The 19,460-nt window shown below is 39.2% G+C and overlaps 1 protein-coding gene across 3 annotated transcripts in view; it reads left to right on the forward strand.

Annotated features, from left to right (window-relative positions):
• The window catches only part of MEE21 (PIN domain-like family protein), a 42,777-nt gene that overhangs the window by 20,755 nt on the left and 2,562 nt on the right, over nt 1-19,460 (forward strand). For all 3 annotated transcript variants that reach the window (XM_010243990.2, XM_010243991.3, XM_010243992.2), the window contains exons 5-6: nt 5,136-5,441; nt 8,537-8,602. In XM_010243990.2, the coding sequence (XP_010242292.1) occupies nt 5,136-5,441; nt 8,537-8,602 (372 nt within the window). The remainder of the gene's footprint in view (nt 1-5,135; nt 5,442-8,536; nt 8,603-19,460) is intronic.

Below are 19,460 nucleotides of genomic sequence, written 5' to 3' on the forward strand. Positions count from 1 at the left end.
TTCTTTGTGCTTTGTATTTGGGAATGTTGCTGTTCTTTGTTTGGTTGCAATTGGTATCCCCCTACAGGATGTTGCTAGCCTCTTCAGTCCAAGCTTCCTAAGACAACCAAAAAAGAGAGGAAGAATTATGTGGAAGGCAGTAAGGGCAGTAGTGGTGTGAACTATTTGGGAGGAAAGGAATGGAAGGATCTTCAATGAGAATAGTAGTAGATCAAAAGAGCAACTCTTTGAGGCCATAAAAATCAAAGCTGTGCGTTAGCTAAAGAGACTTGATATTTTCCAAGGCTATTCGGTGGATGATATGCTAAGGACATGGAATAAAGTGGCTCATAATAATACAGAAAAGGAAAAGCTGTTTATGGAGTAGAAACCCCAGACAGTTTACAGAATTAAATTATATTTTGATGACAGCTCCATGGGAAGTTCCGGTATGGCAGGTATTATAGGTGTCTTTAGAGATGGTGCAGTTAGGGTGTCGGCCATGTTTTTGGGGCCTTTAGGATTAGGTGACTCATTAAAGGTCGTGAAGGGATGGGAGATCCATCATATGGATAGCCAAACCCTGCAGGAGGGTTGGCTGAAATTTCAAAAATTTCCCATCCGGGAATCGTATTCTCAATTTAGAAAACTGCATTTTCAAGGTTCGTTCTTGTAACCAAACTGGACCAAATCTGAAACCAAGATTAGGGAGAGGTATACCTGATACGGAATCCACGCAAAATTGCTCCTCCCAACGCAGGTGTTCACGCCCTAAGAGTGTACCAAATCCTCCCTCCACTGAAGATGACACAACTTAGGATGAGGCATGATCAACATATAGTTTTTCACCAAGAACCTTTGATTCTTCAGCAGAATCGAATGGGGTGGTGATCACATCTTCAGAATTGTTTCTTCTAGCAAGAAACAATATCAAGATCAAATCTTGATTAGTTCCAAGAAATGGAGATCGAATAGGGTAGGGCGGCAAGAGCAGGGAGAGAAAGAACTGAAGGCAGAAATAATCAAACTGAATTGTCTTCTATGTTGTTTATTTTTCAGATCCGCCCTACTCTTTATTTATAGCCTCAAAGAGATGATCTCCTAATCTAATTAGGAGTTTCTTGATCCAAATCTTTATTTGGATTTGAACTCTTTAATTGATAAGGATAATCCCTTATCTTATCTGCAGATCAGGATTAGCTTTTCCTAATCAAATTAGGAGTTCCGTGATCCAAATCTCTATTTGGATCTGGACTCTTTAAGTGGATAAGAGTTATCCTCTTATCCTTGTCTGTTAATCCATACCCAGATTCGCCCCTATTTAATTAATCCAATTAGCCTAGTTCAAAATGGGCTTTAGGCCCATTAAGTTTTCAGGCTCACTTCCTTTTAATGCTGGCTAGCTTGGCTCTCTTTGTATGGCGTGAGACCCTATCATTGATCTCCACATCAGCCACATGGGTTCAGCCTAACCTCTGTTACAAGGCCTGGCCGAATTCACTACTGAATACAGTGAACCCCTGAGTCCATCACCATGGGCTTTTAACGGGCCCAACATTTACACTAAATGGTTAATGTCTCATTGGAGGGCTGAAACCAATATATTGTACCATTCAGTTTTCACCTCTGAATTAATTAATAAGATTTCTTTGCTGATTAACAAAACACCATCTGTACCCTTCTCTGAAGATTTCATTCAAGGTTTGTTGAGTGAAAAGAAGGGTTTTGTGAAGTTCTGAGCATAGTTTTCAAGGCGCCAAGGCAAGGCTACTCGCCTGGGTAGTGGATTTTTTTTTAAGTAAAATCATGTATCCTTGGGTAGTACCCTAGGTTCCATAATCATATTTCCTGAATAAATATCCATAGTTTTCATAATAAAAATATAAACTTCATGTTAAAGTATAGAAAATCAACATGTTCCAACATATTCAAGAGAAGAAAAAGAAGAAAGAAGAAAATTCGAAAAATATAGGGGCTGAACCCCTATTTCTGTTATAGGAAAAATATAGAAAGAGAAGAAGAAGAAGAAATTAGTATAAACAGGTATCGGATCTGATAAGGAGTTGGGATATGTTAGGTCTTTCAAAGCTGGTTAGAAGTGTGGTGGGCTATCCCTGCAGCTGTAATCAGTTCCATATGGGTGGAGAGAAACAGAAGAATCTTTCAAAATAAGGAAAAAGAGGTGGACTGTCTTGTGTCTTGTGCAGTGGGAAAATTAGTGTCTTGGACTGCAGGCTTGAAAGGTTTCCATCCTAGGGGCTTGGGGTCTCAGTTAAGGTCTATTAGTATATTTGAGTTGTAATGTAAGCTGAGAGGTTGTTCTCAGCCTTTGCTCCCTCCTGGGAGCTTCTTTGTATGGTTATGATTTCAGTCAATAAATTTACCTTACCTTTTTCAAAAAAAAAGAAGAAATTAGTATATAAAAACACAAAATTAGTAAAGAAAAAGAAGAAAATGTGTTGATTGGACAACATTTTATGTTCTTTCTTACTTATTGGTTCAGGTTTTGAAGTCTTTGAGGGTTTAATACAGCATTTAGCAATGTTTGTGTTGATTAAACCCTAACAAATAAGAAAATAACAAAAAGAAATTAGTATATAAACACACAAAATGAATATTTTAGTTTAAAAAAATGTCTATTTTATAATTTCTTTTTTGATCAATAACACAATTCATTAAATATCACAATAATTACAGGGAGGAAGACAAAACTTTCTTATCTTCCAATTACAACATGGGCCCCAAGAGAAGAAACAAGAGAGAAATGTCTATTTCATAATTATAACCTTAGAAAATTAAGAATATAAAAGTTTGTTATAACACGCTATAGAAAACTGCTTGGCGATTAGGCAAGGTGAGACTCCAAGAGCGCCTTGTCGCCTAGGCGTTGCCTTGACAACTATGGTTCTGAGAGTGGTAGGTTTGATTTTGTAAGGGTTGTAAAGTGTTGATTGTTGAATTAAAAGAGTATAGGCAGATGAAATTTGGAGAGATGTGAAGTTTGCTTGAGGTCATATATGAAATTATTTTGTCTCAATTTTTTTCGAGTAGGTGGAAGTTTCGGTATAAGGTTGTTATGGTATGATGAGAAATTTGGAAAAGGTGTAAGGTGGAGTTCTTGTCGCTTTTATCTTCATGAGGTTGTTTGGTTTGGTGTGTCGAAATCAATGAAGTCTATCATTGGGGGTCTAGCTTCATTTGGGTATTTCTTGTTCCTAATTTTTAGGTCTGGTGGGTTTTCTCTTGCTCGTCTTTTCCGTTTTTTTTTTTTTTGTTTTTTGGTCCTTGCTTGTCTTTTCCTTATCTAAGTGATTTATCACCTGAGCTTGTTCCTTCTTTTTATCTCAATGGAGTTTCTTTTTACTATAGACACACACATTCATGGGTTATTCATAAGGGAAATAGTCAACGTATGAGGGATTATAGTTTGAACAAGGATACCAACAAGGTGATTGCTGGGAAAAAATAGCGTGTAGTTTGTTAACCAGAAAAGTAGTTCAGTGATGACTATATATTTTCTATATATTTATGTATATTATATATATTATGTATATTATAAATTAATAAATATGCATTATATATAAATAATATTTATAATATATTATATATTATTTAAAATATAATATTATATATATTTATAATTTTTTATTATATATTTATATATTTTTACAATAAATATTATAAAAACTAAAAAATCGAAAAACGATGAACCGAGCTGACGGTTAACCGGTTTGTGAACCAAACCGGTACTCCCCATGTGCCTAGGCAATGTTTGGAAACATTGGAGTATGTTTCTTGTGCAAGGTTTTATAAACCACATATATGATTTTTATTATAACGTCAAAGTCCAATAAATTTTGGTTTAACCATAAACAATTTGTATTGATAAAACAAGCATAAAGAATGTGTCATTTACAATTCTTATGACAGATTCGTGTCATTAAATATTTAGTAATATTTCTGCTATATCCAATGAGAAAAGTACGTTTCAGCTGTACAAACTATTATGCCAGTTTTTTTATTATTATTTTTGTGGTGCCATCTTTCCACAATTACCTTACATTTGCGTTGCCTAAAATGTTAGGGTTGTGTATATCTTCTACACCCCTCTCGGTAAGTCAAACAATTGGTTTGTATCTATTAATAATGCATAAATTTGTATATTTTACAATGGTTACTAACTTACTATAGAGGTCTTGTAATTCTTTTATATAGGGGGTTTGTCTCTATCACCTTATATATTGATACACATCTTCCTTACCTATCTGAAAAGATAGGGGGTTCATTTCAAGCAATGTTTTAAAACGTGGAGGCGTGACGCGAGGCGTGACGCGAGGCGTTCCACTACCTAGAGGCGTGAGGTGTAGTTCAGAACGCAAGAGGTGTAAGCCTCTCGAACACAAGGAGGCGTAAGCCTCCTCAAGAGGAGGGGGGTTAGGAGGAGGAAGGGGGGTATCACTTTTTCTTTATTTTTAATAAAAAGCTTTTATATTAAGAAGAATAAAGATGCATAGCATTAGATGAAAGGGGGGGTGTTGACGCGGAGGCGAGCGAGTGAATCATAGGGGCAGGGGGCAAACCACATTCTTTCCCCTTATCTTTTCTTCCCTTCCCTTCCCTTCCCTTTCCTTTCCTTTTCTTTCCTTTCCATTTTTTTCTTCTCTTTATTTTTCTTTCCCTTCCCTTTCTTTTCCTTTCCTTTTTTTTCCTTTTTCTTTTTTTTTCTGCCTTTTTATATAAGATGTGCATGAGGCGCATGAGGCATACACCTCTAGCATGCCTTGTAAAAAAAGCACACGAGGCGTACGGCTCAGAGGTGTCAGCGCCTCTGGCATATGCCTCAAGACGTTTTGGGAGCGCCTCGCCTAGAGGCGTACCTCCAGGTCCTCCCACACCTTTTAAAACACTGATTTCAAGTCTCTACTGCTAGAGATGTGGAAATTTTTAAACACTATATTTTAATGGCTTTGAATCGAGTGCCTCTCACTGAGAGGTGGTTTCACAATTACCATGCAAGGGATGGTTGTGAATTTATTGAGCTAAGGAAATTTAGATAATCAGTTGATACCTCAAATCTGTATAAAGCATAGTTGTTAAACCAAGGTTGTGCTGCCACATTGATATATAATATATGTCATTTTATCATTTGATTGCAGGTGCCAGGTGTTCCTGTGATATTTGGTTTGAGAAACTCCTTGTTCCTTGAGCCTCCGTCAGCATTCCAACGCCAATTCGTTAAATCTACAGAAGAGGAACGCTTACATATGACAGAAATGGAATATAAGATGATAAAAAAGAAGGAAAAGAACAAATTAGAGGCCAAAGTTGCAACAGATTCCCCTGATGCACATGAAGGTTTAGTAGATCAAGTTGTAGTGCCAGAGACTGTAAATCTCAGAAAAGTTAGAAGAAAAACACTTGGTGTAACAGATAAAGCTAAATTTAAGAGAAAGAAAGCAAAGGTTAGACTCTGTTTTCACATCATCCTTTTTTATGTGGTTGTCTTATAATGTTCCTTAACATGGTCAGATGGTTTTTCTTTGTTCCATGCTTTCTGGGGAGAAGCATGCTAAAATGTTGGAAATCTTGCTTGCTAGTCTCGAATCATATGCATTGTTGTTGGAAATTGCATAGATGATCTAGGATGTTCAATAACTTTTTTTTTTTACAAAATGTCCTTAACTGATAACTTCCTATTCCATTTGTATATAGGTTTAGTTTAGGTGTGGACATTGTTCAATTGTTCAACACGGTCCATCCAAATTCCAACAACTTGAATATTAAATACTAATTGCTGAAGCCATAATAATAAATACTAATTGGTAACACGTTATTAGTTCGACCAGATCTGATTTCCTTCCTGAATTAAAAGAAAAAGAGAAGATGTTGATAAAAAAAAACGGGAAAAAGAGAGAGAGAAAAGGAAGGAATGGTTCGAATGGTCTTTGAGAGGGAAAAGTCACCCTCTCTTAGCCGACCATAATATATATAAATAATAGGTTTGTAACATTTAAGTACAAAGACCTTTCTGCCCCTCTTTATGTATGGGATACTCTACTGACTTCAGACATAATAGACAAAACTCTTTTTTTTTTTTGATGAATATTGACAAAACTCTTTTAAGGTCTGATGTTTTCTTTTTGGCCAGTTTTTTTGTTGGTTTTGGCCCGTCTCTCTCTCTATACATGCTTCTGCTTACAGTTATAGTGCCTGTTTGGGAGGGTTTTTGAGACATGGCTTTCCACGTTTTGAGCTAGGCCCCACACGAAACTCATAAAAGCTGTATTTGTTGAAAATCCAGAAGGCCAATATTGGCATTCCACACGCAACAAATGCAATTGTAAACTGAAGCTATTCCAGGTAGCTTGTTCGGAACATAGGTGCTCAGCAACCATGACTCAATCAATGCAACGCACCTCCAATGCAGAAGCCGTCCTAAAGAGGCTCATAAGACCGTCTATGATACTTTTCTTTATTTTTTGTAGTTTTCTTAGTTTTTGATAGATTTTTTTCCTAAATTATGTTAAATTTAAGAGTGGAATATATATTATTTTATTTTATTTCAATGAGTTTGGATCGGATTAGGTCCAATCCGACCTATTTGCATTTGAATTGGATTGGATTGGACCTTCTTATTTCCAGATTTGGATTGAGTTGGGCTTGGTCCATTTGTCAGTGGTTATTAATTGAATCAGATTGGGTTGGACCAAAACTCGTCCAATTGACACCCCTTGTAATATATGGTGTGCAATTCTGCCTTGCAAGATGTTTCTCTCTAATGAAGTGATGATCTACCTCAATATGCTTGGTATGATTGTGTTGGACAGGGTTATAAGCTATACTAATTGCAAGTTGGCAAACGTATAAGCTCATTGGTCCTTTGGTAGTAAAGCCCAACTCTCCAAGTTAAGTTTTAAGCCACAGTTTTTTTTTTTTTTTTCTCTTGAGAATTAGTATAGTATCATTTATATTGGCCAAAATGCATGTACACAGGGATTATACAATCATTGCCCATGCATCTCTATACCCCCAAATCCTGCTTTAAAGAAAGGCTGTAATTTCTATTTTTAAACAAATTGTTTACAGCAAGCCAAGGAAATATTTTCCCAAGATTTTCTAAATCACTGTTTGTGGAGCTACTTTTATTCTTGAAGATCCTTGCATTTCATTCCTTCCATATGCACAAAAAAACCGCTGTAGGAGTGATGTTCCATGCCAATTTATCCCATTTAATTAGACTTTCAACTCTCCAATCTTTCACAAAATCCACTATGGATTTTGGGAAGCAGCTTTTAACCTCAAACAGGTTCCCATTTTTTTATCATACCTCAAAATTAAATCTGCAATGTAGTAGTAGATCATTTATTGATTCAATTTTCCCCTCACAGAGAACAGAGTTTGTAGAATCCAACAATATACCCTTGCTTACCAAATTGTCCCGAGTTAAAATTCTGTTCAAGTAGGCAGTCCATTCAAAGAGTACCTGTGTGGGGAAATTCTTGGACCAACCAATTTTAACCTGGATTATCCAGTCTTCTGATCTAGAGATAAAGTTATAAAAGGATTTAGCTGAGAGGTTTCCAGATTTTTCCCACTCCCAAGTTATATTATTTCTCTGATGTCCATTTGAGTGCTATACAGTCTGTGCAGCATTTCCTCCAATGAATCTACTTAACAATCATTCAGATTTCCTCTAAATTGAGGAACCCGTACCCCATTTCCATTCTCCATCTGCATACAATCCACAGATAGATGATACTATTGATTATCTAGATCTTCTCATTCATTCAACTCTCTATCTTGATGTCTAACTGTCTGTGCAGCATTTCCTCCAATGAATCTACTTAACAATCATTCAGATTTCCTCTAAATTGAGGAACCTGTACCCCATTTCCATTTTCCATCTGCATACAATCCACAGATAGATGATACTATTGATTATCTAGATCTTCTCATTCATTCAACTCTCTATCTTGATGTCTAACTGTCATCTTATTAATTTATTGAGACGACTTTAGTGACATTTATAGATAGTGAAAAATTTCTTGGAGGCAGGAGTTTACTCCTGAGTCTTGACAGTTGGGGTCACTCATAGGTAAACAAATGAATAATTGCACGAAAAAGCATTAACACACTAGTTGAAAAAGATAAAAGAATGACATTTGTGCAACTTCTCTGTTTGCAGACCATATGACATTGATTGTGGTTTAGTCAATATGTTATGCACGATATACACATGAATACACGATCATAAAATAATAACTACAAGTATGTGTGATTTCTGGCCGGACTGAGGTGGGTGGAGAATTGTTTAACGCTCAATAGAGAAGTGTTTATGCAGAATCACTTATATTTTGTGTAATATCTGCGCCATTTTAATGATATTGACTGTCTTTTAACAATCTTTCATGATTGACTACAACTTGTATCATTTGTTGTGCTAGTACTTGTTTGTATTGTGATTGTTGTCCATCATATCATTTCGTTGCTATTTTTGTTTTTCTATTTTTCCGATGGTCACCTGTCCAAATATGTATTATTTTTCCTCCTTGCACAGGCTCCAAATCCACTTTCATGTAAGAAGAAAAAGATTCGTGACCAACCATCTCTTTCTTCTAATCAGGTGAGTTTTATTCAATGTTTATTTTCTAATGTTGCAGCATTTGGAATTAATATTTTTTTGGTAGGTCCTTTGATCTTAATAATCCAATACAAATAACTTGAGGGCCACCCTACAATATTGTCATATGGAATGTCCTATCTTTTACTGGGCATCATGATGCAGGATGCCAGTAGAAATCACTAATTGCAAATTTAGTCGAATTTCTTGTGAAGGGAAAGAGGAGGAAGATGAAGATTTCAGCAGTAGGGAAGAAAAGAGAAGGAGAAAAGAGTAGGAAGTCAACCAAGATTCTTAGATTAACCCTAGCCGCCAACCCCTCATTATATTTATACTTAACTTAAAGGATGAGATATTACAAGGATGCCCTTAGTAGGGTGGCTACTAATGTAGCTGAACAGTCACAACTTAAAAACGTAAACTAATGGGCCTAAAGTTCAACAACTTCCTAACTAAATAACTTAAATTAAGAATAAAAACAACTAGGCCCAACTCAACACTCCCCCTCAAGTTGGGAGTAAATATCACACATTCCCAACTTGCGTAGATCATGTTCTAGCTTGTTCTTTGCAACACCTTTTGTGAGAACATCAGCGAGCTACAGATAAGAAGAAATGTATGGAAGACAAACTTCTCCAGAAGTCGCTCTTTCTCTGATAAAATGTTTATCCACTTCAATGTGCTTAGTTCGGTCATGCTGGACTGGGTTATGGGCAATGTTAATTGCTACCTGGTTATCGCAGTACAACATCATAGGTTCTTCTACCTGTACACCAATTTCTTCTAATAGGGAATGAACCCAAACAAGTTCTGAAACTCCATGTGCCATGGCCCTGTATTCAGTTTCAACACTTGATCTCTTGCTACCACTGCTTGTTTCTTACTCTTCCATGAGACAAGGTTACCCTCAATAAGGGTGCACACTCCTGAAGTTGATCTCCTATCATTAAGGCATCTTGCCCAATCTGCATTCGTATAAGCCTCTAGTTTCAACTGTCCATGATCAGTAAACAATATGCCTCTGCCCGGGTGTCCCTTTAGATAAGCAAGAATCCTGTCAATTGCTTCTCAATGCTGGACTCGTGGAGCATGCATGTATTGACTTACCACACTTACTGCATAGGAAATGTCTGGTCTTGTCATACACAAGTATAGCAACTGACCCACAAGTCTCTGATATCTCCCAATGTCCTTTATTGGCTCACCTTCTGGTGCATTGATTCTATGGTTCTGATCAATAGGGGTATTGATTGCCTTCGTTCCAAGCTTCCCTGCCTCTTGAAGAAGATCCAAGACATACTTCCTTTGAGAGATAAAAATTCCATGTTTTGATCTCGCAACTTCAATGCCTATGAAGTATCTCAGTTCTCCAAGATCCTTAATTTTAAATTCTTTATGTGGATTTCTTTTCAGATAATCAATCTCACTTAGGTCATTCTCCGTGACAACAATATCAACCACATAAACAATTAGGACTGACACCAAAGATCCCCTTCGCTTCACAAACAAGGTATGATCGGATTGAGTTTGAGTGTAGCCAAAAGCAATCAAGGCCTTTCTGAATCTGTCAAACCATGCTCTGGGAGATTGTTCCAAGCCATAAAGTGACTTCTTAAACCTGCATACCTTTCCCTTTCAGCATTACTGTAAAAGCCAGCTGGAAGATCCATATACACTTCCTCTTGCAGATCCCCATTTAGGAAAGCATTATTCACATTAAGTTGAAACAAGGGCCAAGAGTATGAGGCAGCAAGAGAAAGAAGTATCCGAGCAGAGGTCATCTTTGCAACTGGTGCAAAGGTCTCTAAGTAATCAATGCCATAGGTCTGTGTGTACCCTTTTGCAACAAGTCTTGTCTTGTACCTTTCTAGACTTCCATTTGCCTTATATTTTATTGTGTAAACCCATCTGCATCCATCCGTCACCTTGCCTTCTAGTAGATCCACAATGTCCCATGTCTGATTCTTAATCAAAGCTGCCATCTCTTCTTGCATAGCTATCTTCCACTCAGGTTTGGAGACAGCTTCACTAACACCCTTGGGTATAGACACTGAGTCAAGAGAGGAAAGAAAAACATGGTAGGAAGGAGAAAGTCCACTGTAAGATAAGTACTGTGAAATACAATGAGTAGTACACTTTCTCTTCCCTTTTCTGAGAGCAATAGGAAGATCAAGGTTATCTATAATAGAGTTAGCAGAATCAATGAGAACTGAAACAATAGCGTGACCAAGAGGAATACCTGAATCCATGTCAGTTGAATTTGGAGTCTCCATGGAACCGACAGGAAGTGATGAGTTCTGCTGTAGTGGAATCAACCTCCTTGTGAAGTCTCTGTCGTAAGTAATGCTGAGAAGCAGGACACAAAGGAGGTGGTAAGGTAGATGACACAGGAGGGTTAAGCACAGGAGTAGACACAGGGATTGGAACTGGGAGAGGAATTGACTGGCTGACTTACTTCCCCAAAACACTTCCCCTGAGAAGGATTCTTTGAGAAGAAGTATGTGGATTCAAAAAAGGTGAAATCCATGGTAACATACCGGCTCCCAGAGATTGGATCATAGCAGCAGTACCCTTTTTGATTTTCTGCATATCCAAGGAAGACACACTTCTTTGCCTTGGGATCAAGCTTCGAGCGGTGAGGACCAAGGATATGTGCAAAGTAGACACACCCAAACACCCTGAGAGGAATATGAAACATCTCCCCCTCAGGAAAAAGGAGATTGAATGGGGTGCTGAATCCAAGTATATGAGAGGGCACCCTGTTAATTAGATATACTGCTGTGAGAACTGCATCACCCCAAAACTGAACTGGAACTGCAGATGTGATCATCATGCTTCTTGCAATCTCAACAATGTGTCTGTTCTTCCTTTCTGCAACACTATTCTGCTGTGGACTATAGGGACAACTGCTCTGATGGACAACACCATATTCTAACAGATATGAGGCAAGGTGTTTTTCAAAATACTCCCTAGCATTGTCTGATCTGAACACCTTTATTCTTGTTCCAAACTATGTTAGCACCATCTGATGAAATTGCCTCACCAAGGATGGTACTTCATTGCGGGATCTCATCGAGTAAATCCAAGAGTATCATGAGAAATTATCCACAAATAAGAGAAAATATCGATAGCCTCCTATAGAAGAAATATGGTAAGGTCCCCACACATCAGAATGAATAACATCAAAAGAAGAACACCTTTTATTACTAGGTTTAAATGAATGCCTACAATGATTTCCAAGTTGACAACCTTCACACTTCAGACTTGACAAACTAATAGACTCAAAGAGTTTTGGAAACAAAAGACTCAAAGAAGAAAAAGGTAAATGGCCCAAACGATTATGCCAAAGCATAATTTGACCCACAGACCCTGACTCACTATCCCTACTGACATGATGACTCTGATGAGGAGGAAGCACATCCAGGAGGTAGATCCCATTCACTTCACGACCACTCCCAATCGTCTTCTTTGAATCTAGATCCTGCAAAATACAATGACCAGGAGAAAAAAATTACTGAACAGTTCAGGTTTTTAATCAAACTATTAACAAATAACAAATTAGTGATCAATTCAGGAACATAAATGACAAAGGGTAGAAAAATAGAATCACTAATCTTGATAGATCCCTTCCCAGCAATGGGGACATGGGATCTATCAGCTGTGGAGACCCTATCTTTGCCAGAACAGAGTTGGTAAGAAGAAAAAATAGTAGAGCTATGGGTCATGTGCTCTGAGGCTCCAGAATCTATAACCAAGGAGGTCCCTCCTTACTTGAAGTAGAAACATAATTTGCAGTGACCTGTGAACTACTTGTGTGAGCAAAGGAAGTAGAGTGGACTCCACCAGTACCACCTGTACCATACTGTCCGCTTGCTGCTGAACTGGAACTGGCTGTATCCCGTTGGTTCAGAAGTTGCCCATACCTCTCAAGTTCGGCCCTTACTGCAGCAGCTGCAACATACTCCATAGAAACTGTAGTAGGAGGGGTCGGAATATCACCGGTAACTGCCATGTGTGCATTTTCCTTCTTATTTTTCAGTCTAGTCGGCACAAGATGTGGGTGAAACTTCCAATAAGTATCTCTTGTGTGTTTAGGCTTCTTACAGTAGTCATAGATCAAATCTTCCTTCTTGATTTCACTTCCACCCCAATCTCCACTTTGTTTAGGTTTCACAGTATTCACCATGGCAGACTGATCAAAAACAGGGTTTTTCATCATCACATCTCTCCTGCTCTCTTCCCTTGACACAAAGGCATATGCCTGGGAGAGGGTAACACTGTCCCTATAAAGAAGATGCTGTCTTGCAATATCATACTCAGGATTAAGGTCAGCAAGAAATTCAAACACCCTATACTTCTCTAGATGTTTTTGATAGGTAGCTACATCCTTAGTGGTTTCCCAAGCAAATGTCTCTAAATGGTCAATCTCCTACCACAGGGTTTTAAGGGCTGAAAAATAGGCTGCAACAGGTCTCTCTCCCTGCCTTGTAGAAATAATCTTATTTCTTAACTGAGAAGCCCTAGCAACATTCTCCCTCTGTGAATAGGTTTCTGCAACCCCATCTCATATTTCCTTAGTTGTATTTGCCCATAAAAAAATTTACTTATATGGGGCAACATGGAATTACACAACCAAGTCATCACCATATAATTCTCCTGTACCCACCAGGAGTTGCTAGTTTCAGGTTTCACTTCACCAATGATATACCCTAATTTCCCACGAGCACCAATGGCCATCTTTGCAGATTGTGACCATTCTAAGTAATTTGCACCATTCAACCTAACTGTAGTAATGGTCCCAGTTCTGAAAAGGTCTCCAGCACCTCCTCCAACTGGTCACATTTCACTCCCGGGCTTATTTTCAACTCCGTTACCCGCCATGCTTTTCAAAAAGTGTAAAGAAAATAATTGAAAATGCAAGAAGATCAAACGAAACACTTCTGGAACCAACAACACCTTTCTGGTGTCCTAGATTGTCTTCCCACAAAAGATTCCTTTTTTGTGGGACGAGAGAAGAGAGAGAAGAGGCAGCCGCTCTCTCTTGAAGCCTCCAAATCAGGCAGGACTTGAACCGCCCCTTACATAAAACTCCAAAGAACCCTAAAAAATTAGGGCGCCACTTCCTAGGTCAAAATTGAAGAGTCCAACAGAAACAAGACTCTTCCCCTTTCTCCAGTTTTTCTTGATTTTGATGAGAAATGCTAAACCAGCTACAGGGCACACAGATCCACCAAAAAATCCAAAAACTAGGCTTACCTGAGATCTTTGATCAGCCTCTTAAATCACCATGCAGTCGGCCGATCTAGGGCTGCATGAGAAAACAACTCAAGGAACCTTTGGCCTGCTCTGATACCAAGTAGAAATCACTGATTGCAGATTTAGTCGAATTTCTTGTGAAGGGAAAGAGGAGGAAGATGAAGATTTCAGCAGTAGAGAAGAAAAGAGTAGGAAGTCAACCAGGATTCTTAGATTAACCCTAGCCGCCAACCCCTCATTATATTTATACTCAACTTAAAGGATGAGATATTACAAGGATGCCCTTAGCAGGGCGGCTACTAATGTAGCTGAACAGTCACAACTTAAAAACATAAACTAATGGGCCTAAAGCCCAACAACTTACTAACTAAATAACTTAAAATAAGAATAAAAACAACTAGGCCCAACTCAACAATGCCCAACTTGGTATTTTGCAACTTGAATTGAAATTGCAATTGTTAATTTAAGTTTGGGCCTAGATGTAAAAAAGAGGGAAATTGAATTATTTCATTAGCTAAACCTAAAATCTGTACACTGGATAGTGATGAGGGACTGCCTGCTACAGTACCAATTAATGTAGGACTATGTTTGTGGATAATATTCTCTTTGCTGCTTCTATATGTGTGCTTGTGTATAAGAGATATCTGATTGAGTGAAACCTAGGCTAATTGCTTCCCAAGTCCCAAGTCCCAACTAGCTTTTGATGAATGCCTTGTTTCTTGAAAATTCCCTTGATGACAGTTAATCAATGCTCAGAATAAATAAGGTGTATCCATTAATTTAACTCCTACTTTCCCATTGTCCTTTTAAAAGAAGCTGGATACACTTGTTCTATGAGATAAAGATATCCTTTATAAGTTTTGCAAGTTTAATGCCTAAGCATGGTTTGCAATATCAGAACGGTTTGGTGAAATTTGACCAGCGATGCTCCAGAATATCACGGAGATCATTATTTTCTTCCTTTATTTGACCAATTTTTTGTGGATATTTTTTGGGTAATTAATATATTGCTAATATATTAGTGATATTTCAAATGCCTTTTGTGGGCCGAAATGCAGGCCTAGTGTGAGTGGGGCTTGTACTATAACTTTGACGAACATTTTGGGCCCGGCCATTGGTGTAAGGCCTAGAAGATGTTTCTTCTGCAGCTGGAGGAAATCAAGGAAGAAAGGGGTGACGGGGGATAGGGAAGAAGAGAGAGGGGGGTGGAGCTCAATAATGCTTTTCATTTATGATTTCCTTAGCCAGCAGCCTTGTATATAGCTGGGCTGATTACATGCGGCTGATGTGGACTCAGGTGCGTTGAGACGGAGCTTATTTCTTCTTATTCTTCCTAAGGTAGATCCACGTGATTGGTGGCCTAGGCCCATTGGCATGAGTTCAGCCAGTGTTCCCATCAGCTGTATGGTAAGTTCGACTTACCACTGGAGTCTCTCAGATTGAGACTACCTCCGAAATGGAAGACAGGGGTAACAGGGGATAGGGAAGAAGAGAGGGGAGTTGAGGGAGAAGCACGATACTGCTTTTCATTAATGATTTCCTTAGCCAGCAGCCTCATATATAGCCCTAACTAAGCACATTGCTGTAGCTGTCTCAACTGCAGGGATGGCCGACGTGGACTCAGGTGCAGGTTGAGCAGAGCTTCTTTCTTCTTATTCTTCTTGAGGTAGATCTGCATGATTTTTGGCCTAGGTCCATGGGCCTGAGTTGGGCCGGTGTTCCCATCACCTTGTACCCTAGACATCTGTCATCCCCCATCTCCAGACCTTCCTCTAGCCCCTCAAACCCAAACCTTGGAACTAACTCTTTACCATGATCATCTATTTTTCAATTTCTCTCAAATTTGTTACTAGTCCAGCCTTGGATCACATCAGTTGTACATCATGTTTTGAGACTAATACAAAGAGTAACTGTTATTGTAATTGTGGTGCAAACAGTTGTTTAGGTAAGACATCCAACAAATATATTCTATTTACATTGCCCATATCCTCCTTGTTGTGAAGTCCTAGATAACAAATATTCTGGAAAGAAGGTTAAAAAATAGTTTACTTGCTTGGGAAGACTACATTTTTTTTTGATCAATAACACAATTCATTATGTAATTTCAATAAAAATTACAAATAGAATGACAAACTTTCTTATCTTCCAAATACAGTTTGAGCCCCAAGAAAGGAGAAAAAGAGAAAAAAAGAGAGAAAGAGAAAGGGAAAGAAGAAAAATTTACAGATGTGCCCAAAACATTGACTCCCTCTCCACTCCTTGTTTAGCTAACCCATCAGCAAAAGAATTAGCTGATCTTTTTACCCAAATGATTTTAACTTCCATTCCTCGAACCAGCCATCTAAATTTCCTCCTCACATTACTGTAATGCCATAAACCACTGTTGTCTTTATTCAGCCATCCTACCACCACCTCTGAGTCCCCCTCTATTATGAGTTTGTTGATATTCATCTCCCTAGCTTTCTGGATTCCTTCCATAACTGCATGGATCTCGGCTCTGAGAGAGTCACCCACTCCAATTGGTTTTGAAAACATGGCTAAGACAACCCCATTCTCATCCCTGAAAACACCCCCAATCCCTGATTGTCCAGAATTCCCTCTGCAACTCCCATCAACGTTTAATTTTATGAAACCTGCTTGGTAAGACTACTAATGGATTATAAATTTGTATTAAATTGTGGGAACCTATATGCTGAAAGACAGACAAATGATGTTTCACTTAAAATGGGAGCAAGAGACCCATCAGCAACAGTTACTTCTATTCTACTGGAACCCAACTGTTAATTAACAATAAGACAAGGACATTTCAGTCACATAATTTGAGGCTCTTGAATCAATAATTCAGGGTGGACAAGAGGTTGAAGCAGATGAGTGGTTAAGTACTAACGAACAAAAGAGGTGGAAGAAGCAGTAGGAGTAGAACTATGCTTGAGGCTAGTTGGAATACTAGATTCTCAACATTGGTCCTATTTAGGGACTAATGCTTCTGTAGAGGAAGGCCATGTTGGAGTATGTGGGGCTGTTGTAGTCTAGAGCTCTTGCATAGATGACAATATTGGTATTACTCTTTATGCCCCCATTGAAACGTTGCTCGCTTTAAGTGTGGATGGAGTTTCCACTTGCTATGGGTATTTTTGGGTTAATGGCAATAACTTTTTTTTCAACTCATCCATGTCATATCTGAACAGGCTTCTTATTTGTTGACTTTGGTTTCAGAGGTGCCGAGGCAGAGCAATCCATGATGGAAGGCAATGTCTATTTCACAGTTCTTTCTGTTGAACTAGAGCAAAGGCATATGATGATGTGATGGGTTCATAATATCCTGACTGAGAATTTTCTGTCTAGATAGCAATGCCAAACTTTGGGTTAAGCCTAGTCACAAATTCAAACAACTGATTCTTCTCTAGAACCTTCCTGTATAATTTTAAGTCATAGGGATCATTCCAATTCACAATCTCATGAAACCTATCTCCTCTCAAAAAGCGTGCAATTTTTTTTGATAGATAAAGAAAAGCATGCAAATTATAGGAATATATTTAGAAAATTATCCTCTTATTTACCCTTCTAGAAAAATTTCCCCATCCAAGTTAACTACAGCGATCTATATACTAGGACTATCTGTATATCTCATTGATGAACCAAATCTAGTAGTTATTATTAATTATTTAATTTCCTAATTATTCTTCAATGACATCACCTCTTGTCCACTGCTTCAATCAATTGAAAGAAAGATTCTCCCTGCACAAACCAGATTCTTGAAGAACTGAAAACAGCAAATGGAGTCATATTTATGTTCACCATGCAACCTACTGTGCCATGTTGTCATGGTGTTAGCTTTGGTAACGGAAGAAACCTGTGCGACGTCCATGCCATGGGTGACTAGGACAAGCCTTTTGCGTCTAAGGGCCATGTGTGTGTAGCTTAGACACGAGGCTGGCGAGGTGTAGGGACATGCTTAGGCCACTCCCACATACAAAGACTCCTCTTCATGTCCATTGCGCAATGCTTGTCCATGCATTTCTCCCATGAGTGTGTGTGTGCATTGAGGGCAATGGGGTGGCTCAATTAGCTTAGACACGTGTGTGTAACCCTGGCAGCCATGCTAGACATTAACTAAGTTCGCCCTGCAAGGGATGGTCTATGGTCTGTGTGTGTGTGTGTAACCCTTGCAGCCATGCTAGACATTAACTAAGTTCGCCCTGCAAGGGATGGTCTATGGTGTGTGTGTGTGTGTGTGTGTGTGACCCTTGCAGCCATGCTAGACATTAACTAAGTTCGCCCTGCAAGGGATGGTCTATGGTGTGCGTGTGTGTGTGTGTGTGACCCTTGCAGCCATGCTAGACATTAACTAAGTTCGCCCTGCAAGGGAAGGTCTATGGGGTGTGGGTGTGTGTGTGTGTGTGTGTGTGCACCCGCGCGCGCACAAGGTGGTTGACCACCCCTCCTCAGAGAGTACTTTAAGCTTTTGGAGGTCTGCCAGAAGGATACATCACTTTTCCGAAAAATCATACCAGCAATATTTACGATAATGCCACTCAACATAAGCCCATCAAGCGTAGGTAAGGTTAAGACTGTGTTAGACCGTGACAGGCTCCCCCACTCAATCCGTTGTCTTCCCAACAACAGCTCCTTGGTGAAAGGGCATTTGTCCCGCGCCATCCACGTGTGTTCCAGTTTAGTTGCATTGTTGCCGTAGTCAGGGCCGCCTGGTGAACTAGGGTCTCGCCTATGTTGGTATCCATGTAAGGGGATTGAACCATTTCACCTGGCTTGCCTGGACTTCACCGGCTGTGTTGGGGTTACTCAAACCACGCAATAGCTGTCGCCTGTGTATATTTGGCCCTCAAAGATGTGTGTGTGTGTGTTGCTTCACAGAGGTTTGCCCCATGTTCTCTTTACCTAAAGGCTCGACTAACTTCTTGGTAGTTTTTTGGTGGTGCTACTGAACACGATGTGAGGTCTTCACTTGTTGTTGGCGTTGCTTCCTGGGAACCCTTTCACCATGTTGGCTTGCGGACTTCACCTCTCTGTGTTCAGGTTCCTCAAATCTAGCCATGGCTTATGTGCTTTCGGCCTTCGAAACTACACTTCGCCTGGCTGGTCCGAGCTACCTTCTTCGCTTTGAGGGGGTCCTGTTGTTTTTGCCTCAAGGATCTTGATTGCATTGTGTGAGTGGTGGCAACTTTTACCCATGATGTTGCCAAACATGTACCCACCTATGTGATGTGTTGTTAACGCTATAAATGTTCCACCTTGATGTGTTGAGCATGTCTTCCGATGCAATGCTGGTGCTGTGCCGCCATGCTCCAACAACGAGTGTACACACATTTCTAACATTCCAATATTGTAGCTTCAATCGAGGACCCTTTTTCATGCAAAGCTTCCACCTTAGTGATATTCCTTGACCAACTGTTGACACCAACTAATTTCACTGTTATCCCCACCTTAGTAGTGCCTTGGACAAGCTATAGAACTGGCTCATACATCTTGAAATCAAGGTGTAGGCGCACCACCCACACCTCACCAAAATGAATAGTGACTGATGTCCATGAGGAAGCATCGCACGCCCCCACTCAAACCACCGCAATATACCTTCTAAGGAATG

The sequence above is a fragment of the Nelumbo nucifera genome, chromosome 8, assembly GCF_055504915.1.
Source record: "Nelumbo nucifera cultivar China Antique chromosome 8, China Antique-T2T, whole genome shotgun sequence".
Classification (NCBI taxonomy): domain Eukaryota; kingdom Viridiplantae; phylum Streptophyta; class Magnoliopsida; order Proteales; family Nelumbonaceae; genus Nelumbo; species Nelumbo nucifera.